The sequence below is a fragment of the Anser anser genome, assembly GCF_964211835.1.
Source record: "Anser anser genome assembly, chromosome: 1".
Taxonomy (NCBI): Eukaryota; Metazoa; Chordata; class Aves; order Anseriformes; family Anatidae; genus Anser; species Anser anser.
In genome coordinates, this window is record NC_139720.1 from 128,070,901 (window position 1) to 128,095,169 (window position 24,269).

Below are 24,269 nucleotides of genomic sequence, written 5' to 3' on the forward strand. Positions count from 1 at the left end.
GGTAATTTCTATGCAGCATTGTGCAAAACAGCTGATGCTCTATGTAACCAGAGCCAAGAAGAAGGAAGAATGATCTATATAAAGATGGAACTTGATTTGAAGTTGCACAATGTATGGACAGTTCTTGATTTTTGTCTTCCCTCATCAGGACAGTTGCAAAGACTTATCCTCAGTCTCCTAAAAATGCCAAACAATATCCAGCTTCTCCTGTGAAGCATCGTGCCACTTCTAATCTCAACCAGGAAACTCCTAAAAAGAAAGCAGATAAAGAGAAAGAAAATGCCAGTCATCAGAAATCCCCAGGAGCACGCCCCGATGAGGCAGGCCAGGTGGCTTCCGAAAAGCACGTGCCTTCTGCAGGAAAGACTGAAAGCAGTGAAGGTGAGTTTTACTGCAAAAACACATTGCAAGGTATTGTGGGTCCACGGGGCGTTCAAACAGTGGAGAACTGTTCTTTTTGTGAAGGTACTTGGCTGTGGGTTTATGAGTAAGTGTAAAAGTACATGTTGGAAGCAGTAATGTATAGTTTTTACCAGGGTTACTAGTGTATGAAAAATGTCTGTTAACAAGAATGTGAAAACGTTGCAATACAGGGATGCCCTTACCTGTCTCATATTCTATCTGCAGAAAATGCTGATGTATGCTTTGAAAAGCAAAGGTGGCATAACAGTGTGAACCTGGCCCATTTTAGCTTCTGTGCCAGTGAGGAAGCACTGGGCGCTTTCTCAGTTCCCTGTCTGACTTTCCACCCTTGGTCTTCTTCCAGGGAAGATCACAGCAGGAACAACTGATGCAGAAGAAGCTTCAAAAATTCTAGCTGAAAAAAGACGACAGGCCCGGCTGCAAAAAGAACAAGAAGAAAGGGAGAGACAGGAAAGAGAAGAACGGGAAAGGTATCACTGTTGATTTGTGAAAATTATTAGCTAATAATTTGACTTGTACCACTGAAGGTGCTTGAAACTGTGATGTTTTTAGAATCAAGGCAGAAGCTTACATTTAAGTATTAATTTCTTTAAATTTGGATCCATAATTCATTAGTGTCTTTATGCAGTCCTTATGACTGGTGAAGTTAGAAAATAGCAATTTTGCCCCTTCAAGAAGCCTGAAGAAACTCACTCATCCAAATACTTCGGGTATGTCCGCACTGCAATGTGCAGTACCTTGTAAAAACATCTGAGGCAGTTTTAAATGAGCTAGTTCATGTAGAAGAAATCATCATGTGGTAACAGTTTATGCCTTAAACTGCAAGGCTTGTATTCAAAAAAATTACCTGAAGTTCATCTCCCTGCCCAGTACATAGGCACTTGACAGAATCACAGAATCGTCTAGGTTGGAAGAGACCTCCAAGATCACCTAGTCCAGCCTCTGCCCTAACACCAACAAGTCCTCCACTAAACCATATCACTAAGGGCTACATCTAAACGTCTTTTAAAGACCTCCAGGGATGGTGACTCAACCACTTCCCTGGGCAGCCCTTTCCAATGCCTAACAACCCTTCCAGTAAAGAAGTTCTTCCTAACATCCAACCTAAACCTCCCCTGGCGCAACTTTAGCCCATTCCCCCTCGTCCTGTCACCAGGCACGTGGGAGAATAGACCAACCCCCACCTCGCTACAGCCTCCTTTAAGGTACCTGTAGAGAGCGATGAGGTCTCCCCTGAGCCTCCTCTTCTCGAGGCTAAACAACCCCAGCTCCCTCAGCCGCTCCTCGTAAGCCTTGTTCTCCAGACCCCTCAGACGGCTTTAAGAGTGTGGGCACAATGAACGTTGCCGTGTCTGAAGAGTAGATTTCTGGCTCTGTTCCTGGAGTAAGTTTTTGGGTTGTTCTCCATATTGGATGCTGGTTGCATGTGTCAACTAATCATGCCTTCCTTCCCTAATATTAAATCTCTAACTCTACATGTCTAAACGCAACTGTGTCTGTTCTTATTGAGAATGTTTGGGGAAAAAAAAAATCACTAGTGTCTGCCAGTTTGGCCCAACAGAAATACTTCCCAAATTCCCAGTATGCAGAGATAAGATTGTTCAGTTGTCAAAACAGCTCTTGAATGTGATGGTGAAGGAACATGCTGTCCTTGAGTGGGCCAGTGAACAGCGCAGGTGGAATATTTAGACCCACTCTTTTGAGCATATCACTGTTTTGTGGATTTTGTTTGCTGCTACTTGATCCAATGTGTTTATCTTCAGCTAAAATGAAGGACAGAAATATATGCTTGTTTATAGATACCAGTGTTCTGGGAGCTAAGTGAAGTACTGGGGAAGAGGGATGTCTCTTATTACTGAAGCTTACAGAACATTATTTCTTTATATTCCATTGGAAACTAGAATGGAAATGTGTTTTTTTCTTTAATCAAACCTGTTTTTAAAGGGAAGTATAATTTCTATGAGATATTGTATTTAATATATTTATTATATTTAAGGTTGGAATAACACTTTGATATTCTGGGCATGTGCTCAACCTCTTTCTTGCATTCTTGGTATTTTTCAAGAAAATGTCACCGATGCAGAGTCAGTTAATGCTGATTGTATGCCATACATACCACAGGATTCATGCTAAATAAGATGAAACCTTTTAAACGTACTAATGTATATTTGCAGGCTTGAAAGAGAAGAACAGAAAAGAAAGGCAGAAGAAGAAAGACTTCGTCTTGAGGAGGAGGCTCGAAAGAAAGAGGAGGAAAGACGACGTGAAGAAGAAGCAGCTAGAAAAAAGGCAGAAGAGGAAGCCAAGAGAAGAGCTGAGGAAGAACAAATGCTGAAAGAAAAGCAAGAAAAAGAGCTCCAGGCCAAAATTGAGAAACAGGTATAATCTCAAACACAGATATGTATACATATATTTATGTATACATAGAAATAAAATATTTTATACTATCCACTAATCATCCTGAAATAAATAGTGGACCTATCGTATTTTGCACATTTTGATTAGAGGGAAGAAGCGGAAATCAAAGCCCGTGAGGCAGCTGAACAACTTCGTCTTGAAAGGGAGCAAATCATGCAGCAAATTGAGCAAGAAAGACTGGAGCGGAAGAAGGTAGATATTTGTGTCTCATTTAAGATGCTTATTTCAGGTCTTGTTTACATATATAACGCGGGAAGTACCCAGTAGAATCCAGAAATAACATTGGGGGCGGGTAGGGGAAGATTACAGATTAGTATTTATGCTTAATTTAGTATTTGCTTCTTACAGGTTAGGGGAATGTCTGCATCAGCGTATGTAACAAAGTGGAGTTGCCTGAGGCGAATGACTTTCTTCTAAGTAGTGAACAAACACAGAATTAGCCTCAACCCACAAAGTTAAATGCCTGAGACAAACAGGGAATGGCATGCCAAGGCAAATGTTGATTGCCACCCAACCCAGGACATCACAGACTATTGAGGAACATGAGTGACTTTGTTTTAAAACTTACTCAACAAAAGCTCTGTGTTCTTAATTGAGAAAGTTAATGGGATAAACAGGTTTCTTCCCACCTGGCTTGTCTCTGGTTACATTGTGCAGAGGCAGCAGGGTTCTCTTCTGCAACTGTTTTTGCACAAGCAAGGCTGGATCTGCATAGCTTAGCTTTACATACAGCTCTGTGGCAAGAGAGAACAGCTGCAGAGTTGCTGAGCCTCTTTCTGGTTATAGAAGGCCTTCTTTCCATATATGTTATTCCAATATGTTATTTTTAACAGTTTACCACTGAGCTGGAGGCATGTTGCAGTTGCAGATTAGAATACCAAAGCAAAATGGCTTTACATCTGAAATAGTCTCCTTTCACAGTAGTGCAAAGAAACAGGGCTTGCTGGGAGTAGTTGTTGTGTGGGTTTTTGTTATTTTTAATGAACAGAGAAGAAAAAAGAGGTTTTAGGGTAGCTCCTTGCACATTCCTAGCAAGAGTAACTTCAGATGTTTCATTTTACTCATTCATTCCAAAAACCCTAACTATTTTTAAAGCAACTATTTGGAAATGGGAAAAGTAACTAGATTGAAGTAATAGCTGTTGCTTTAAAATAAATCTTTGTCCAAAGCTGAGCACAACTCAAAACTACAAACATCTTGTATTTAAAATGTCTGTCTGCCTGTAAGTTCCATCTAGTAAGAAAGTCCTGTTTTGTGAGCTCTGGTAGGTGAAAGTCAGCTACCAGCTGTTTTCTATCTTTTATTTACTTTTCTTATTTATTCTCCCTTTTTCAGGAGAGGCAGGGATGAAGTCGTGAAACGACACAACTTTTTTTTATCTTCTTTTCTTTCTTTATCTCTTGTGTTAAATATTCTGGCTGCCTTCTCATACACCATTTTATTTTGATTTCTAGAGAATAGATGAAATAATGAAGAGAACAAGGAGGAGTGAAACACCAGAAATAAAGGTATGAAACTGTTTTTTCAGGATTTGTTTTGGTTTAAACTCATGTGAAAATTAAACCCTAGCATTGTTCTATGATAGTAAGTATACTTAGGTATGCTCTACACCCAAATTTTAGTTGCATTTTAGAACTGGGAACGACTGTTACTGTTGTGCCACTGCAACAGAGAGACAGCTTTATGCAAGTGTTGTAGATGTACCTCCTTGACTGCCTAGTGAGGTGGGAAGAACTCATCCCTTGCTGGTAGTACTGAATGCTGGAGCTGTAGTGTTTGCTGATATATCTTCTGCTTTGTATCAGCCAGTGAATTAGTTATTGAGCTCTCCATGTTAAGGCTACCAGGAATGTAGTTTTTGAGAACAAGGCAGGTGTGTACAGCCAGAAAGTTATGAACAGTTAAATTTTCACTTAAAATGTAAACTTTCTACTAAGAAAACCGTTTGTTCAGTTACTTTCAGAGAATTTTTTTTTTTAAGCCCAATATTAAAAGAAAAAATTTCTCTAATACTGTTGATGAACTTTGACCACCCCCTGACCCTGGGGGTACTCCCACAGGTTTGGAACACAATCAGTTCCATGAAGATTACACTACTTTGTCTAATACAGTTGATTTGTTACTTGATTACAGAAGGAAGAGCCAAAACTGGAGATACCATCAACTTTGAATGTGGAAAAGCAACCAAAAGTCCTTGTTCTCAACCAGCCAGGTGAGGCTTGCCATATTTTTATGGCCTCTTTTAATAACTATTTCTTTTCAGAGTTTTGCTCAGGCATAACACTGTGTATTACCACAGGTTCTTTGCTTTTATCTCAAAAAGAATAGCTAGGTTTATGTCAGTCACAAGCGTTACAGACTGGGGACTCAACCTTGTTTAGCCATGTAAGCAGAAGAAATTTCCTTCTCCATTTATTATCTGACATAGCATTTCTGTAAGTGAGAAGTTCCAGTCTGCTAATTGGTTTGGCTGCTGTAACCTATGTTGGAGTTCTGTTGGTAAAAAAAAAAAAAATTCAGTACGCACCCAAGCTTGCAAGCTTTTTATAGCGTTGCTGAGAGTCTTGATGAAAATAAGATTTAATTTGACTTGGTGAAAACAACACGTATTTTTAAGAATTAATTTTAAAAAATAGCTGTGGCATTTATCTATGTTTTGTTTACTTCCCTATGTTAAGGGCTTTTAGTAAATGGTGTAAAAGATGATACATTCTCTTCCTGTTTCATTAAAAGATGTAACTTAAAGCACAATTTTAGAGTGGAAAGGAGGATTGAAAGTACAGTGTGAGTCATAGATGAAACTGAATCCCTACTTCATTGGCAGTCCTCCTTCCTACTCTGTAACTTAAAAGCATTTCTGATTTTTTTAAAAAAACTAATTAAATAAGATATTGCTACTGTCATAATTTCTAACCTTCTTTTATAGAGATCAATGGACTGGCAACCTGCCTAAAAAATAAAAGCTTAGAAAGTACTGCCTCTGTAGTCCCTTCCCAAGATGTAGTTGCTAATGGACTAAAGTCAGTTCCAGGACTTATTCAGCTGGAAGCTGTTGATGGGAAATCTAACAGCATGGAAGACTCAACAGATGAGGTTCAGTCTATGGACGTGAGGTACAGAACATACCTACAAATAGAAATTGTGAAATTTGTATTAGACCCATACAGTTTCGTGTTTCATTTGCTAATACTTATTCCTTTACTTCTCACCTACTCCACAATGCATCGGGATAGTGGTGTCAGCTGTGGTGTATTCCACTTCTGTCAAGATACAAATTGGTTGTTTGAGATGAGTCTGACCCTCATCTCACTCTCACATATTTGTGGGTAGGGGAACTTTAAAACCTTTCTACCATTGTTGTATGGATTCCATACAAATTTTCCCAAACCTTTCAGATAGATCCCAGAACACCTTACTGTGAAAATAGCTACTATAGATATTATTCAGATGCCACCATTATTTTTTTATTTCTATCAAGACTGTATAGCTATGATGCGTAAGCTTTTCTCTGTCCATAAAAACAGAATAAAGTAAATTTATGAATTCAGAGTTTTAAGTACTGTATTGGAACAAGTCTACCAGAATGAGTAAGTAACTTCCTACATATTAAATACTGTTGGATTTTGGTTGAAGGACTCAGGAAGGAAGGAAGTTGGTAATTTAAGGTTGTTACGAGAAAGCTAGCTCTGAATTTTAAACATTAAACTTCTATACTACGTTTCATTAACCAACGAGGTAAATTAACCTCTCATACGGTTTACATATTTCCAGTAAATCTGCATAAATACATAAGTGCCCTACTGGGCCAGACCAAAAGTCCACCTAAGCCATTGTTCTGTCTGAGCAAGTACGAACAGGAAAATCTAGTTAGGGCAAGCACCTGAGCCTAACCACTTCCTGCAATCCAATACCACACAGAAGTGTTATATTAGGGATGCTGGAGGGTAGAAGTCTGCGTTGCCATGTTTAATATCCACAGATCAGTCTGTTCCTCATGCATTTATCTAACTCCTTTTTCACCCTGCTGATAATATTTGCTTCTATGACCTCATCTGGCAGCAAATTCTACAGCTCAGTCCCAGTGAGGTAAATTATATTCTTTGATCTGTGTTAAACCCATTGAGCACCACCTGGATGTGGTCTTACTGAATCTGATGCACAAAAGTTCTGCCTTTTCTTCTCTGAACTGAAAGGTACTTGCTGTTGTAGTCTCTGTAAAGCATCAGCTGATTGCAATGCTTCTTAAATTAAATTCTGGCGTTTCTATGTCTGAACTATGTCGCAAAGTATTAAGAAATATCTTTTTATTTGAATTGTGAAGTGTGAGTGTTTTAAGTAAGTACTTGCATGAGTGGGACAATAATTTGCGAGATGCAATTAATATTTAGGTAATGGAAGGGTGCAGGCACTGAAATGAGCGGTCAGTAAATTCAGTTCAGTGAACTACCAGAAATGTGTTTTTTAGGGATGAATGTTCATGTCCCACAGGTACCACAAACCTTAATCTTTAAGGCATATAAATTGTGTGACCTTTCTTCCTGAACAGGATAATCTCTCTTTGTTTGGGCTGGGACATATTCTAGGTAAAGGTTTACTGCAGCTGGCCCTAAGATAAGTAGTAGGTTTTAGATGGTCAGAGGATTAATTTGTTGCTTAATGAAAATTTACACAGCTGTTACTCTGCATCATCTTTTCATATATCTTTTCTATAGCCCGGTTTCAAAAGAAGAACTCATCTCTATCCCTGAATATTCACCCATGAATGAACTCATGCCCGGTGTTTCTTTGGACCAAAATGGGACAAGTAATGCCAAGGCTCTTGAAGATCTCTTGGATTTCACAGGCCAAGCTACTTACTCCAAGACATCCAGTGATACCATTAGCCTAGATGACTGTAACAAAAACTTGATTGAGGGGTTTAACAGCCCAGGACAGGAAAATACACTTAATTCCATCTGTTGACAACCTCGCTTTTCAGCAGAACAAGAAAAGGTACAGTATTGTGATAAACAACTTAGATGTGATAAATTGCTGTGATTACTTATGAGCTTCCCAGAAGATAGAGCAGTTGTAAACACCAGCTTTCTTCCTCTCTTCACATATGGTCTCTTAGATACTTAAATGTAGCACAATCTTTCACGTTTGCAGCTCTTTTTAAATGGGCATTATATGTAAACTGCATGTATCATAGCAACTGAAAGTATCTGGTAAATTGAAACATTTCCTTTTTCCATTCAGAATGTAGTGAGAAGAGAGCTGCTCATTTTCGACATTAATAAAATACCTTTCCTGTAAGTCTTCGGAGCACATTAGCATAAAGAAAACAGTTAAGAGTGGGGCCAACCTAGAAAATAGTATCGTTGCTGCTTGCTTTTTTCTGCTGCTGTAAAGACTTGCAGCATGATGTAGAATCACTTATCCTGGAAAGCTGACAAACAATGTGGGGGAAAAAATGCTAGGCTTTAATGACAATTTCAAAGTACGTTTCCACAGCTAATTTTATTGAGTGTATTCTAAATTACAGAACTGAGGTCATGTAACTTGCATAGCTGACTTGGTTTTCTTCTCTTGTTTTTTAATTGACAGAGGTGGCGATCTGTGGAGGATATATATCCCTGTGATGCTACTGACGGTAAAATATGAGCTTGTCACTTGGAAAAGCTTCTGCAGCCCTTGAACACTGGATTTCAAATAATCGGAGCTGAATATAACTTCGTCTTCCCAGGGAATGTGTTGAATAACTGTCTGCTTTTGGTGGCAAACAGCGATCTAGAACCTGGACGGTTTCAGGGAAGACTATGCATTAGAATCTGAGCTTTAGCTGCTAGTAAAGCACTTAAAATTTCCTTTAATTTAAAATCCATCTGAACACTTCACTGTGATTTTTACTTGTGCATTTTATTTTAAAATCATTCTTCCTTAATTTTATCATACATCTATTTAGAAGTCTTTTTCTTGTAAATAGTGAAGAAATTTGCCCACGGTGCATTGAAATGAAATAATATACTGTACTTTAGTTCTGTGCCTGTCTTTTTTTTTGTTTTTAATAAGGAATTATTGGCAACATATACGCGGGTGTATAATTCAAAACTATAAGTGAAAAGGCTTGAAAAATACAAAATTAATGGAATTGTAAGAGCCTTCTTACTGACTGTGGAGTGTGGAAGTTATCACGTTGCGGTTATGTTGGCAGTTTTAGTCACTAGTGGCACTTATTGGTCAATACTTATAGTCCTGGAGCGACTATCAATTATGTGTTTAAAAACATACTTGTGTAACACCTGTGAACGACGTAGGCAAAATGCCTAGTATAATCCCTTAATACATATAGTATAACTGTAGTAGATGCAAATGAGTATGTCGGGGGGCAGATAACGTGTTAACCTTTGAGGATGCGGACACTTGATAAATACCAGCAGGCTTGCTGTCATGTGGAGAAGTATTTTGTCTTCCTTAGAGGTTCAACAAAACAAGGTACAGTCAGCAGCAAAATAATATCCAAACATTGCAGCAGAAATACCAAGGCTGGGAGACACATGGTGAACACTGCTAGCCTACTTAATATCCTATAAGCATCTGTATGGAAGAATTCACATCAAGATGTATAATGTGTAGACGTTACATGCCATACAGCGTTTATTTCTCTTGGTAAACTATGATAACTTTATGCTAGACTATGTGCTGCTTTGAGGACACTTTTGTCCGGTTCCTTATATAAATAAATTATAAATACATCTCACTTTGGAAACTAACATAAAATGAAGTGAAAACTTGGGTTTTGTTTTGTTTTTTTTATGTGCAAGGGAGTTCAAAATGTAGCTTGAGCTCAATTGTAGACCCATTCTTGCGCTCTTTAAAGCCAGCAGTGGGGATGTAACCAATGAAATTATGTGCGATGTATACAGGAAGCATACCTACAGCAATCCAGCTATTTATGTTGGTGTACTTCAGAAAAATAATTTCTTTTGACTGTGCAGTAAGCCGTAGCATGGTACTGTGTCTTCCAAATTAGTCCTACATTTATTTCTTAAACAATAAACAAACAAAACCATTTGGTTTGCTGTGATATGTTGTATTTGACAAATGTCACATGATATTTTATGGTGTCATTGTATAACCTGTAGATTTCTTTATTTGCATGACATGTATAGCATGTATAAAGGTGAAATACATTTTCCTTTACGAATTTAACTTTTGTTTCTTAGCTTTCTTTTAATCCTTGCAAAAAAAAAAAAGGCTAACTTAAAAATACCTACATGTTAATTTGTGCTGAGATGTTCACAGGCTTCTTCAGAAATAGTAAATGAAGGAGTTTTCAGAGCCTTAAAACATTTCACCATTGTTTCCTTTGCCATACACTAATTTGCTTTCTGAGGTCTTGCCAGTACATAGAATAAATGTAGGCCAGTGGTAGAAAAGCCATAAGGTAAGGGCTTCCAAACTATGGCACCCGAAGTGCTAGTGACGGCATACAAACCAGTGTGAGGCCTCAGCTCTCTGGGGTATTACCTGGCAAAGAAAATGAGGAAAAGAGAACTTGAGCCATGGCCAGTAGACGCTGTTCTGCTGAGTGTGTGAGATGTGTTCTGTAACGGTACCTGTAACGTAAATGCTCCACTTCTCTCCAAGCTAAATGCACGTGCTGCTACCTGGAAAGCAACTTGCTTGGAGTTGCAGTATTAATGTTCTTCGTATTCTAGTGAAATGTGGGGGAAAACCTTCTGCAAATACATTTTTAAAAATCATAACTTTGGTGAAAATTAAAAAAAATTAGAAATTTTACTTTATAATGAAGTATATTAATATTTTCCATAGTGACAGTTCATCTTGCTCTTAGTAACTCTTGAATCATTCATGTGATCTGTCCACTCAGTTGTTTACTAGGATTAAAGGACATATGGTAGGTCCGTAGTTATAAAGAAGGGCCATGTGTATTTTCTTTTATATCTGCTTTCAAATGAAACCTTAAAGAATCATTTGAACATCTGGAGCAAGTACTGTTAGTTGAGGGGTTAAATTGCTCCCACCTTTTGCTTTAGGCGATACAAATCCTTTGTATCAATATTAATATTTGCTGCTGTAATTCACATCTGCCCAGAGAGCTTTATTTTTAATTTGTTGGTGGCCTTGGAACTGTGGTGAAAGATCACTAGTGATTCATCCACGTCCTTTGTAGAGTTTTGCTGCTGTAAAGCATTTGAGGATCAAGCTGTAAGAAGCAGCAAGAAAAGACTAGAGCAATGATCCTTAAACAGATTTTCATGAATGGATGAAAGGATTTTTCTTTCAGTATACTTTTATTAAAGTGATTTGCAAAACAGGAATGAGTGTCAGAGAACAACCGAAACAGAACTCAGACTAAAACACTAAAAGCACGTTACTAAAATGAAAAAATAAGTTGTTAACAAAGTTGGGCTGGCACGTAATATTTGCTAGTAATGCGTAGAGCTAATACAGCATGATGAAATAACGCAAATGTAGCTATCTCAGGCACCAAGAAGAATCTGACACTGCTACTGTCTTTTCCCAGATTTATTTTCAATAACTAGTATAACTATTAAAGCATAAATAAAGGTAAGGTAATTGGGCATTGCAGTAACTCCCTGATTAGGATGAGCATTTTCCTTGGTACTGCTCTGGGAAACAACACCCAAAGCTTGTCTCAGGCCTCGGCAAAGGCCTCGAGCAGCCCTCCTGGCCTCCACGGGTGTTCACTTCAAAATGAAGCAGCATCGGTGGTGGGCGGATCCGGACCCCGAGGCTGCATTTTCATCTAGCGATACTGGGCTAGGAGTGGGGGAATCATCCGCTCTCCTGTAATTGTACAGATTATAAGTCTGGAGAAAGCAACAGGAATAGCACAGACTGCTACTCCGGCTGGTGGGATGTTGGTCTTCCCTTTGCCACCTCTCAAAAAGCAACTCTTTGCTCGTTAGCTCCCAGCCTCGTTAGCTTTATGCAGCTTCTTCGGGTGGCTGGCCACTCCAGGCGCCCCTGCCGCCACCAGGCTTGTACTTCAGGCCTCAGCACTGCAGCCCTTCTGCTTCTTCACAACCCCACGTGCCCGAGGTGGCGTGGCAGCCTTTGGTCTGCCGTGGCTGGTCAGAGGGGAGCATGGGATGCCAGGGCAGCTCTGGCGCTGCGAAGCAGCCTGGAAGCCCCAGCAGATGTACTTCCACAAAGGGCTTAAGCCACAGTCCCTTCCCAAACCAAAACGTTCTCAGCCAAAGCCCTTCCAAACCCAAAACGTGAAATACATCCCTAGCAGGTACCTTCTCATTAAGCTGACTGACGTCCAGGAGGCGCTCTGTGCTCTCAGGACAGCAGGTGAGACCACTGAGCAGGCGCCCCCGTGGTGAAGGGACCCTGGTCTCTTCCAGTGGTGTTTGCTGAGCAGGGTTTGCCAGTAGCACCTCTAAGGTCACTCCTGTGACTACCTGCTTGTTCCTTACCTGTAGAAAGGGTATTAAAATACAAGCGGTTTCATACTCAGGAGCCAGTGATTTACTCTGTGAGGTCTATTTCTTGTTTTCTTTAAGCCACTTCCCAAATGCTGCACTGGAAAAACGAGCAAGACTGTCATTTAAGCAGCACACAAACTAATTGGTGGGGACATGCTGCTTGACCTGCTGTAGCGATGTGTGGGACTTCGTCCTTACCTCTCCCTTCTCCGTCCCTCTGCACGAACAATGCAGAGACTGAAAAGCTGTTTACCCCTGATCTCGTTTTAGAGGAATGCTGCTCAAGCTGTTGGTTGCCACCAAAACCAACGTGAAGAGTGGTTGTTGACCTCTGGTGCCTATATAAATGTCCGTTACCTGACGCTTTGGGACACTGGTTTGCAGCACCAATACTACGTTTTGAGTAACTGCTGGGCCACTACGCCAAAACCTGGAGAATGTGTATTGTGATTGCATTTATTTATTTTTTAATCTTAAGAAAAACAGCTTTTAGGTTCATTCACTTTCCAGAATATATACATATATATACGTACACTTAAAAATAATCTGAACCTTGAGATATTAAAATGCATTTTTGTTATGCTTTTAGTGGCCGCAATATCAGTCCAGGACACTGCAAGCCACAATGTTCTTCTCTCCCCAGTTCTTTATCCCATCATTTATCTTACTGTTATTATCTCTCACAGATGAAAATTAGGTGCTGTTGTTCACTCAGTTGGCCAATTTAACTCATCTATTGTAGCAACATGTTAAGTGTAAAAGCCCTTAAAATTGCAGGCAGAAACAGTAAGAGGAAGGATGCTTAAGCTTTTAAAATAATTACCTAAAATACAAGAAAATGGTTTCTTGACCACCTGAGTAATTTTTGACTCTTGTTTTCATCTCAGTTACCTTGTTCATTCTCCAGCTTGTAGTACTAAAGTACAATAACACAGTTTATAGTATTTCTAATGATTCAAGACTGAGATAGTAATGTTTTTGAACTAGTGGGCTGCACGATTACTTGGCGCTTGCAATTCTCAGGATAAAAATAAATGCTCTGGAAACTAGTGCGTGGAGTTCACTTGGGAGCTTTACAAAAATAGAAGTGTATCCCTCCTGAAATCAAGCCTTAATGATTTCCAGAGAAGAAAACAACTATTATTCAGGAGAGATTCAATGAATAGAAAGAAAAGGTAAGCAATGTGCTGTTCTCTATGAAGTCCTTGCTCTAAGATTTTAAAATAGTTACATAAATAACTCAAACCACAAGCTATGCATTATCACCTGCATCTTCTAGCATTGCTTGAAGTCAGTGGCAATTGTAGGTGATTGACACTGTACAGGAGTGGGCCTGAGAACCTTAAATTACACAGCTGGAGAAAAAATGTAATGGGTGTGAAATATGTTTACAATCAAGGAAATTACTCTGGCATGATTTCCTCATTTTTTCTATAAATAACAGCTACACTCACCAAATTCAGTACATGAGCAGCACAGTAAGCAGTACCACGGTAATATCTATGACAACACTATATTATGTTCACTCCTCCCTTTTCAGAATAACCTCTCTTTTAAAATACAGATGGCAACATTTTCTGAAATATCATTATTAGCATGGTAAACATGCAGAGCTATGAAGGTCTAATACCAATAAGTACTGTGGAGTTACTCCTGATTTTCCTGCTGCAAGATCTCAGACAAGGAAGTTTTCACTCTCATTCTTCTTTTCCTAAACCTCTTATCAGTTCAAACAAATAAACGCTAGAGAATACAAATTCTTGTGGTCTACTGCTGGAAGCAGTTTGTTCTCCAGTTTCCTGGACAAAGACTGTCCACACCATCGCTGGCAGAGAGACAAAAGATCAGAGGTTTTTTGGAGACTGCCTATCTGCAGTAGTGCGTCTGAGACAGCAACGAGGCTCCGCTGTCACAGGCAATGAATCCACACAGGCCTGGTCGGACGTGGATAAAACCTCCCCAGCTGAAGACTGCGTCAGCATTGCTTTCCTTCCGGCAAGCAAGTTGCATTTCTAACCTAAATTTTAAAGAGGTTAGTTTATGTTTTGGGGCTGAAAGTGCCCCGTAACAAACAAAACTGTTGGTGGCTTTAGCGAGGAACTTGGTGGAAGGCGGGAGGGGGAAGAGGGATGGCTGGAGGTCCCGTCGCTGAAGAACGCCAGGATGCTGTGCGCGTTTACAAGTGATTATCATTAAAATTACTGAGAGAGGTGAGTATGGGTAGCGCCACAACCTCCTGTCAAGCTGTACTGTTTGAAACCGCTCCCTCCTCAGACTTCCCATCCGGCTGCTTCACCAGAGGGGCTCCTCGGCCTGCCTCCTTCCTGGGCCCTGCGCCTCAGCGGCCTCCCCAGGCCTGTCAGCAGCCGACACAGGGACGCTAAGCCTAGTTCAAAGCCGCTGCGTGTAAGGTTTTGTTACCTGCACTTGTGTCACATGTCGGTATTAATTCATGCATAGCAATTGTTTTCGCTGCTAAGTTGCAAAAATCCAGCCAGGTTTACGCAGGCCGCACGCCTTGCGGCAACGGCGCAGCTTCTGCGTGTCGTTACAGGAAAGTCGCGAGGACCTTGTAAATAAAACACGCAGGCATCCGTACGTCACGGGGCTGCAGCCTCGCTACGGGCTCTCTTTAAAGAGTAATTTGGTGATACTATCGGAGCCCAGGCGTGCAGCCAGTCAGCCTCTCGCCTTCCTTCAGGTTTTAATTAAACGATGGCTTTGCAGCTTTCCGTAAGTTTCAGAGCTAAATAATGTGGGGCTTATTTCCTCAGTTAAAGAGGGAATTGTTATCTGTTGCTCTGAGCCTCGACTGGAAAAAAATACCACTGTTCTCCAGAAAGCTGTTGAACAAAGCTCTTACAACACCACATCTGGTCTTTTACTTTATTCTGGACCAAATTCTTGTCTGGATGAGGTGTTCCAGATTTAAAGTTATTTTGACGAGTAACCTCAGGAGTTGACCTAAGCACCAGTATCTCAGTTTTTTATGAAGACAAACAGCTGACACTCCTTCGCTGGGAGCTTGGAGGTTTAGCTAATTTTATTCCACTCAATGACAGAAATCCTATTTTTTTTATTATTAGAAGAAGCGAACGTGTTGTGTGTCTGCAAAGACTTAGGCAGCTTACTCTTTTTTCTCTCTTTTTTTTTTCAAAGCAGCAGACGTGCTTTGTGGTTTGGCAAAAATATTTTGGTGTAGCTCAAAGACAAGAAGGAATGTTTGTGCTGAGGGACGGGTAGGTGAGAAATGAAAAAGAAAACATAAACATGAAACTGCTCTAAAAGTGGAGATCAAAGTTAACGAGGCCACACAAGTCTTATCAGGAGGCATAATAAAACAGTGAAGTACAAACTAAAGATTTCCCTTTAAATATTAAGAGAGGTTGGCCACTAAAACCATCATTACAGTTCCTGGTGGTGAATCTTCCCTTTGCAGATGTTTGCTGCAGCAGATCCTCTCTCACCGCTCCGATGTGCTGTTTCTCCTTCAGGTATAACCATCTGCGGGCTCTGTCTACACACACCAAAATGAACTGTGTAAGGCAACCAAACTAACCCGCTCCCTACAAAGAGCTTTGAATTTCATTTATCTAGTCCACCTTGGCAGAGAGCAGGTATGCAGAAATGGTGGCTGTGGTGGTGAGCCTGGCAGCATGGGAAAGCCCAGGCTTCTGGACCTGACCCTCCAAGGATCGAGGAAAGTTTTATTTCTGCCTTTTTTTTTTTTTTCTAAATTAGCATAGCATTCAGCAAAGTTTGGCTCCAATAGTAAAGTTTTATGTGGAAAACAAAATGCCTGCTTGTAAGAACAGATAGGTAAAGTCTATCTACTATCTCTTGACGGTTTCTGCTTTCAAATTCTAGCTTACTTCCATCCGTAATTTCCAAGTATTTAGCATGCAAACCACAGCCGTACTGTTTCCAAAGGGAATGTTTACTAAATTAAACATTAAAGGAATATGAAAGCTATTCTCTATTCTAATGATACCTAATTAGAAAAAACATGGAAATAGATTAAAATAATTAGTCTTAATAAGTAGTAATTGTCAAGCCTTGTGCAATAGAATAGCCTTCACAATTTAGGGATGGAGAATAACCATGCTGGGGAACTCCTAATAGGCACTAGTTTGAATATTAATTTAATTTGCAAAGTGTGTTTAATTTCTTATTTTCCTGGACTACATGGCCCCTACCACGGAGACCCTTGTGTATACGCCTGATGTTACCCATCAGGATAATCACAGAATGGCTTGGGTTGGAAGGGACCTTGAAGATCATCTAACTCCAACCAGCGTATGATGGCTCGTGAGCATCTAAGTGGAATTCAAATCAAGAGGTTAATAACGAAGTACTGGATAGTGTATGTAATGTGTAAGTTTACCATATGCACATAGTGGTGGGTTGGCTATGCTTAAGTATCAGGGCAGTGCTCACCTCGCTACACCTAGAGAGCAGGCAAACCATAACGCCAGCCACAGCAGGGAATAAAACCAAATCGCTTTGTATTAGTTCGATTCCTTGGGCTTGGGAACGAAGCTGTGCAGTGATCACCCTGTGTGTCATGAGAGGCGTGCCAGACTCGACCTGGTGGAGCCTTGAAGGCTGTGGGAGGCCCTGGGGGCCCAGGTTTCTTTGGGAAAGTGTGGATGCACAGCATCAACCCGGACTGGTCTCACTTTCTCAACCTGAAGATTGCTCTGCCCAGTTCTCACCCCGAGCTCTTGTTAATGAAAATACCAGCCAGGCACAGAAGAAGCAGGAGTTATTTAGTGAAAGTTGTGACTGGATTTCTGTATCATATGGTTCAGTAGATCTTCTGCAGTCACATTTAACTGTAAAGACTACTACCAAATTTAAAAATAATCATGTACTTTTATGCTTTCCACATGAAATTTTCCAAGCATTTTGCTGAAGATGCTTGAAATTATTTTGTATGAGAATTGTTAGTGATGGACTTCAGTACTAGGTTAAAGGTTGGACTAGATGATCTTAGAGGTCTTTTCCAACCTGAATGATTGTATATATATTTCTAAGATGAGGGGAAATGGCCTCAAGCTGCGCCAGCGGAGGTTTAGGTCAGGTATTAGGAGAAATTTCCTCGTGTTTGAGCTGGTTTAAAAAGGACCGAAGAACCGTAGCTACGAAGAGGGATCCCTCAGTCCTGAGTACAGCAACTCTGCCAAGGTTAAGAAGATGGAGATCTGAAGGATCAGCCCTGTAAAAGGAGGGCAGGAAGGTGCCAGCCCAAAGTCTGAAGGACTGCCAAAGTCAGCAGCATGTGCTGGTATTGGGAACACAAGGAAACCAAGACCGCTTCTCTGAAGTAAATTTAGTCAGGAGGTTACGAGATTAAGTAACCTTTGTCCAGTGAACGTAAACAGCTCACATAACATAACCACCTCACGGCCTGTGAGGCCATGGATCGAGCACAGCACTGCGTCTCCGATCAGGCTCACAAACGCCCGGGGGACATAAGGCAGGGCACTGACAGCGCCTCTCTTCCAGCCTCGAATTTATTTTGGCGGTGTGTGGCGGTGTTGGTGTGGAGGGGAGGCCCCCGTGTGCCCGCCCCAAGCCGTCCCGCCCCATCCCTCCCCTTCCGGGCCGCCCGCCCCTCCTCTCTCCCCGCCCGCCCTTTCTCTCCGCCGCCGCGCCCGTGGGGAGCAGCTGCGGCCGGCAGGGCCGCCGGGACCCGCCCCGCCTGCTCGGGGCCGGGCACCTGCTCGGGGCCCGGCGGCTCCGGGAGCGGCTCGGCTCGGCGGGCGGTGAGTGCCGGGGCGGCGCGGTGCTGTCAGCGGCCGGGAGGGCCCGGCCCCGGGCCCCGCGGGGCTGCGGGAGGGAGGGAGGGAGGGAGGGAGGGAGGGAGGGAGGGAGGCGCTGAGCCGAGCCGAGCCGAGCCGTGCTGGCTCGGTGGGACCCGTGCTCTGAGTCCCGGGGCAGCGCACGGAGGGCAGCGGGAGGCCCCCGGGGTGTCGCCGTCCCCCCCCCCCCCCCCCCCCCGTCGGTCTCGGCTCCGCGCACCGCCGGGGCTTTGCGGCGTTTCCGAAGCGCCCCGAGCCGCCCGTGCCCGAGTTAGCAGGGTGTAAGACAAAGGCTCCTCAAATCGCCGGGAGCCGCGGCTGCCCGCCCGGCTGCGGGCCTGCGGGAGGAGCGGGGCTCCCCTGGAAGTTTGGGTGCTGGGGAGAGGAGGAGGAGGAGGAGGGAGGAAGGCGCCGAGGCACGGCCGGGGCTCTGCGCGGCGGCTGGTCCAGGGCTGGGCACAGGCGGGCGGAGAACTGCGTGACTAAGTCTTTCCCCCGCAAGCCTTCATCTTTCCGCTCCCAAGGGCTACCGAGGAGCTATCGGGATTTTTCTGGCATTTTTTAAATATTGGTGGTGGCGATGAGGTGAGGTTAATTAACTTCCTCCGGAGGCACGCCCTGCCATCCTGATAAACAGCTGTCTCAACGGGTGTCCCTGTCCTCCTCCACACCTGCCCTTAGCGAAATAACTGGTATTTCTGCCGCCGCTTTTGTAAGAGCGGCCCAGCCGACTTTCCCTCACCGCCTGTGGTGAGGTGAGGGGAGGTGAGATGGGCCCCATCGCCGTGCCGCCCGCCTCGTGGGCGCTCACCTGTCGGCAGGGAGCGCAGCCCACGTCCCGCTCCTGCCCCAGCTGGAAGCGGCTCCGTGGGGCAGGAGGAAAAGCCCCGGGAGCCTTCCCGCAGGGCCGGGCTCCCTGCTGTGGCTGGGAGGGCTCCTCGGGCTTCCCGGCTTCCTGGTGGCGGCGTTGGTGGCTCTGAGTGTAGAGATTTCTTTTGCTTTTCTCCTTTTGTGGTTTACGATGGGAAGGCAAAGGTCTCTGTTAGGGTCTGTGCGTGTCGGATGGCATTTGGTAGGCAAGAAGTTATTACAGTTTTTCTTTCTTTTTTTTTTTTTTTTTTTTGCTTAAACATTAATACGATGAAGGTGGGGATTTCTAACCTGCTTCTGACATCTCTTCAGGACCTGGGAGGCAGAAATGGCTGGGGATGGTACTGTGAAATTTAAGGCTCTGTCATAGCCACGTGTTAAAGACCTGTAGTTCAAGTATTTATTTCACGGAATCACAGAATCATTTGGGTTGTAAGGCACCTTAAAGCCCATCCAGTTCCAACCCCCCTGCCCTGGGCAGGGACACCTCGCACCAGACCAGGTTGCCCAAAGCCCCATCCAGCCTGGCCTTGAGCACCTCTAGGGATGGGGCATCCACAGCTTCTCTGGGCAACCTGTTCCAGGGCCTTACCACCCTTTGAGTGAAGAATTTCCTCCTTATACCTAACCTAAATCTACCCTCTTTCAGTTTAAGACCGTTCCCCCTTGTCCTGTCCCTGACCAAGAGTCCCTCTCCAGCTTTCCTGTAGCCCCCTTTAGGCACTGGAAGGCCACTGTAAGGTCTCCCTGGAGCCTTCTCTTCTTCAGGCTGAACAGCCCCAGCTCTCCCAGCCTGTCCCCATAGGAGAGGTGCTCCAGCCCTCTGATCATCCTCGTGGCCCTCCTCTGGACTTGTTCTAACACTTCCATGTCCTCCTTGTGCTGGGGGCCCCGGAGCTGCACGCAGGGCTCCAGGTGGGGTCTCACGAGAGCAGAGCAGAGGGGGAGAATCACCTCCCTCACCCTGCTGGCCACGCTGCTCTTGATTTGAGACTGAAATCCGTAATTTATTATGTGGTATAGTCTTACCCAGCTCAGTCTTTTCAAGTTGGCATTGTGATCTGTTTTTCTACAAAGGTGAAGCATTGCCTGCTAATTAGTGTCATTAAATGGGTTAGTTTTAAATGAGAGCACAGTGAGCTTAAGTTACATGCTCAGTAGATCTGCTCGGATATTTTTATTCTTTTGTTCAAATACGCAGGGGCAGGGGAATACTTTCTCTGTATCTCAAGGAATTTCTTGCAACTCATATATTCCTTAATGAGCCTCTAAACTTCAGCTGGGATTGTACTTCCAGTAATAGGTCTTCATCCTTGTGGGTGGAAGGGAACAATATTTTGTGTGAATGTGTTTTCTTTTTATTTCTTGTTTTTCCCTATATAGCACGTAGAGGGGAGTGAGGCCTGGATGCTGCCCCTGCATGGGATTGCTTCAGCACTAGCACGAGGCCCGGCCATCTGCTAATGTAGCTCAATACCAAGGATCAACCTGTATAAAGCCTGCCTTCACCCACATGCCTCTAAGAAGAGGGTAAAAGCTGAAAAATAGGAGAAAGAGAACACATCCTCAAAGCTGCAGAGGCTGAGCCTTTGGGAGGCTGGAGCCGTGCTCCTGCTGGCAGGGAGATGGGCAGGCAAGCTGAAGAGTTGGAGCAAGCTTTGCTGGGGAGGTGGTTTGACGGCGTGGTGTGTTTGATGGGAGTGCTGACTTGTGCTGCTGCCTCCCGCTGCCACCGGGCGCCTTCCTCTCAATCCTTTTGCCATGGCTGCATGAGGAGATGCTACGGACTGGCCTAGGAAACTTGGTTCATGTGGCATGGTGCTACAGCGAGTCCAGCGTAACCCAGGAGATGTGGAAGGCTCTCTGAGAGGGACAAAAGCCCAGGGGGAGGGATTTGTATTACCAACAGAGCACTAATCAAATATGGGAGCGATGAGGAAATTGCAGATGGAAATCAGAATCTAGATCTTCTGCCTAGATCTGTTACCAGATACATTGCCTATAAAAGTAAATGCTTTAGAGATCCCTCAGCTGAGTTTCATTTGCCTCAATCAGCACGTGTGGCTGGTCGTGGCACCAGCGTGCCCCATGTGTGCTGCTGGCAGAGCTGTCACTGGGCACCTGTCTGGTGGTGGCTGGCTGGGGACCCTTTTTGCCCTGTGCACGTGGTGGATGTCCCCATGCCACTGGCTCCAAGCTAGGGGAGATCTGAGGCACAGCTCGGGACACCCTGGAGTCTGTGTGTGGGGGTACAAATCAGGGGTTGGGGGATTGGAGGTGTTCAGCAGAGAAACTGGGGGGGAAAATGGGTGTCTGTGGCCCAGCACAGCGCCTGTGGTGGCGGCGCCCGAGCCATCTGGGAAGCACGGAGCTAAAGGACGTGCGAGGTCCCGTCGCGGCTGGGAAGGCTGTTTTGCAGGGAGGTGTTTGTCTGTTCATACGCTCTTCCCTGGGCACTTGTTGTTGGAGGCGAGGTTTATGCAGATAAGGTTCTGAGCTGGCTGTACGTACCTAGCACCTCGGCCAGGCACGTGGCGCAGCAGTGCCTGGGGGAGGAGGGCTGTGTGTCACAGCTCGGCTCCTTCCGCAGAGGCAGTGTCAAGGGAGCTTGTTCGCCTGGAAGGCCAGCAGGCAAGAGGAGCAACAAGGCTGATGCCCTGCTCTGGCAGTAGCTGGGGGGTTCACGTCTGACAAGCTTTGACTCTGCTCCTGTAACTTACTAGAAAAGTTGCCAGTCCTATGCTTCTTGTTAGAGGATATGATAAATGGTTTTCTGTATTGTGCTCTTCAAACTGGATTGCAGCTGAACTTCTAATTTGATTGTATTTCTGGCAAATACTTGACTGTCTTGGTTTTGACTCTCAGGTCCTGGTTTCTCTCTTGACAGGCACCGCAGCAGTACATGCTCTGGCACGTCCCTTGCAGTTTCTGGTTGATCCCAGCCTAGAAGATAGTCAAACGAAAAGCTTGCAGGTTCCCATTTGCTTCCAGAGCAGAGAGAAAGGATAGTGAGCTGGGTAGGTTTTGCAGTGAGGGTCAGCATCTGTCTGTGACTGCTGTGTGACCCAGCTTATGAAATATTTGCTTAGCCCTTCCTCTTGTAAAAGGTTTGGGAGGCAGTTGTAGTGACAGGCAGTCCCTTACAAAGGGACGAGAGATGATGTCTCCCTTACACGTGGGACAATGACAATTAAAGAGCAACTTGGTGGTGGTGAGCACTACTCCTGTTAAATTGCTCTTCGCCTTTCCAGCGTGGGGTTTCTTCTGTCATCTTTATTGTGGATGATGGAAGGCACCCAGAAGTATGTGAAGCAGCCCATACATTTGCAGTCTGTTTACAGAGGAGTTAACTTCTGCTCCAGCTGTGTTCTGTCTGTAAGGTTTTAGCTGTTTGGGGCTCACTGCTGTGGGACGGTTTGCATTATCCAGGGCTCCTTTTCCTCTTCGTTCAGCTAGATGGTTGTGGTCACTCTTTTGTTTACTGCTGGAGAAAACCAAAGAGGTTGGAGATCGTTTCATTCAGAAAAGCAAGTTTTTAGAAGCTGATAACCTTTCCAAAAGAATGTGTGTTCTGGTTGATGTATCCCAAACAATTTCTGGCTGTTCTCATGTTACATCTCTCAAGATACTTCCTCTGGGTCCCTGAAACTACAAGAAAGTGTTGATTTCCAAAAGGTACAATCAAGGGGGGGCTGGCAGCAGGCTTAAGGCGGTTTCTCCTGAGAGAGAAGCTGTCAGATTTCAATTCCAAAAGTCAAGGAAAAGGTGGCGTTTCCTATTAATATTAAAACCACCTAAGCACAGTTACTGATAACTCCTTCAATGAGTCACTTATTGTCATAACGCAACAAATGTGAGGAGCACTGGGAACCTATAAGCTTACTTCCTGGTTATGAAAGCGTGCAAAAAACTATTTTTTTTTTTTTTTTTTAGTGACAGCATCCTATAGAGAGCAATAGGAGGACCTGGTGAAATTCAGAATCCAGAGTACAGAAGGTCCTGGCATATCTGGTTCAAAATGAGCTGGCCTTTAGGAAGGATCCGGGTGGCTGATGAGGCAGCTGTAGGGCCTCCACGTGGTTCAGATAATCCTGCAATAGACAGGCTTGGTGCCTGGTGCCATCCTATGGAAAGCTTTCTTTTGGCTTGGATCTGTATTGCTGATCTAGGTGAGGTGATTTAAACGTGAATTTAGCAGTGTGCTTACAAATTCTACGTAGTTTCTGGTGTTATGCTGGGAGTTTTGTTTGGGGTTGAGCGTCCACTCCCTTCACGTGCTGCGTGTTGCACCTTTGAGTCTCCCTGTGAGAAAATCTCGTAATCCTGGGTCACTTCTTAGGAGGTGCAATAAAACAAGTGAACGCTTTCTTTCCACTAGGAAAAAGGAGTGTCTTCGTTGAAAGTTACAGTCATCTTGTTTATCCTGAGGCAAGATCTAGACGTGCTGTCATAATACTTCTCATGCTGCTAGGAAGGTTGTTTAGCTGGACTGGAAAGAATAAGAAATCTTCCGTTGTTTCCAGCTTGACTGATCTGTGGCATGGTGTCCTGGCATTATATTAGTTTCTGTGTGAAGCGTTGGGTGGGGTTTAATGGCACTGTGTGTTTTCGGTGTTTACATGCTCCTTCTAAAATGAAGGATAAACTTCAGATCTGAAGGGAAGATAGAAAACAAGACTTTGGCATATTAAAAGCTGTCACTTAGTTTATAAGGAAAAATGATAGCGATGGATCTTCAGAGCTTGTGGGATGTGCATCTCTGTTGTTGGGGGTGTGTTTTTATGTTTCTGTTCAGTTTGACAGGGTGTGTCTGTACTGGTGAGAAATAGGAAATTATTTCAGCCACACTATTACCACTTTTGGAAAAGTGTTTAATACAAATACTGGTGTTGGAGCATCTTTCAACTTTGGCTGTACAGTCTTAGAGTAAACAAAGGGTCTAAAGTACGTTCATGCTGCGCAGTCCTCAAATACATGCCTTTAGGATCTAAGAGGTAATACTTCATATTTGAAATTTCAAGGAACCAATGTGTCGTCTTTGGGGTACTTTTGCAAGAGATAACGAAGCAAAAAAACCCTTCACGCTTACAACTTCATGCCTTGCCACAGGGAAACACTCATTGTGGAGCAAATACTCTAAGGGAACATGAGACTTAATAATAAAAAACCTAGATTTTTTTTTTTTCCTAGAACTGTGCTATTACTACATCTTGCAAATAATTGTCTGGTTAGATTATGCTCAGCTTATGAGTAGGAAGCGAATGTTTCCAGAATCAGCCTGAAATATGTGGGT

General features: G+C 43.5%; 1 protein-coding gene and 1 long non-coding RNA gene across 11 annotated transcripts in view; one reads left to right on the top strand and one right to left on the bottom strand.

The window, feature by feature from the left end:
- MAP7D2 (MAP7 domain containing 2) overlaps positions 1-10,032 on the top strand; it is a 79,210-nt gene extending 69,178 nt beyond the window's left edge. For all 10 annotated transcript variants that reach the window (XM_083850318.1, XM_083850320.1, XM_083850322.1 and 7 more), the window contains 9 exons: positions 149-381; positions 767-893; positions 2,598-2,802; positions 2,929-3,033; positions 4,296-4,349; positions 4,975-5,053; positions 5,768-5,954; positions 7,554-7,833; positions 8,428-10,032. In XM_083850318.1, coding sequence (XP_083706444.1) covers positions 149-381; positions 767-893; positions 2,598-2,802; positions 2,929-3,033; positions 4,296-4,349; positions 4,975-5,053; positions 5,768-5,954; positions 7,554-7,803 — 1,240 coding nt within the window. In that variant the 3' untranslated portion in view covers positions 7,804-7,833; positions 8,428-10,032. The remainder of the gene's footprint in view (positions 1-148; positions 382-766; positions 894-2,597; positions 2,803-2,928; positions 3,034-4,295; positions 4,350-4,974; positions 5,054-5,767; positions 5,955-7,553; positions 7,834-8,427) is intronic.
- On the bottom strand, positions 8,868-16,853 carry LOC310904976. Its single transcript, XR_014588700.1, has 2 exons — positions 14,724-16,853; positions 8,868-12,293 (listed from the first exon to the last, which is right to left on the bottom strand). It is a non-coding gene; the product is annotated as an uncharacterized lncRNA (long non-coding RNA).
- Positions 16,854-24,269: the final 7,416 nt, after the last annotated feature.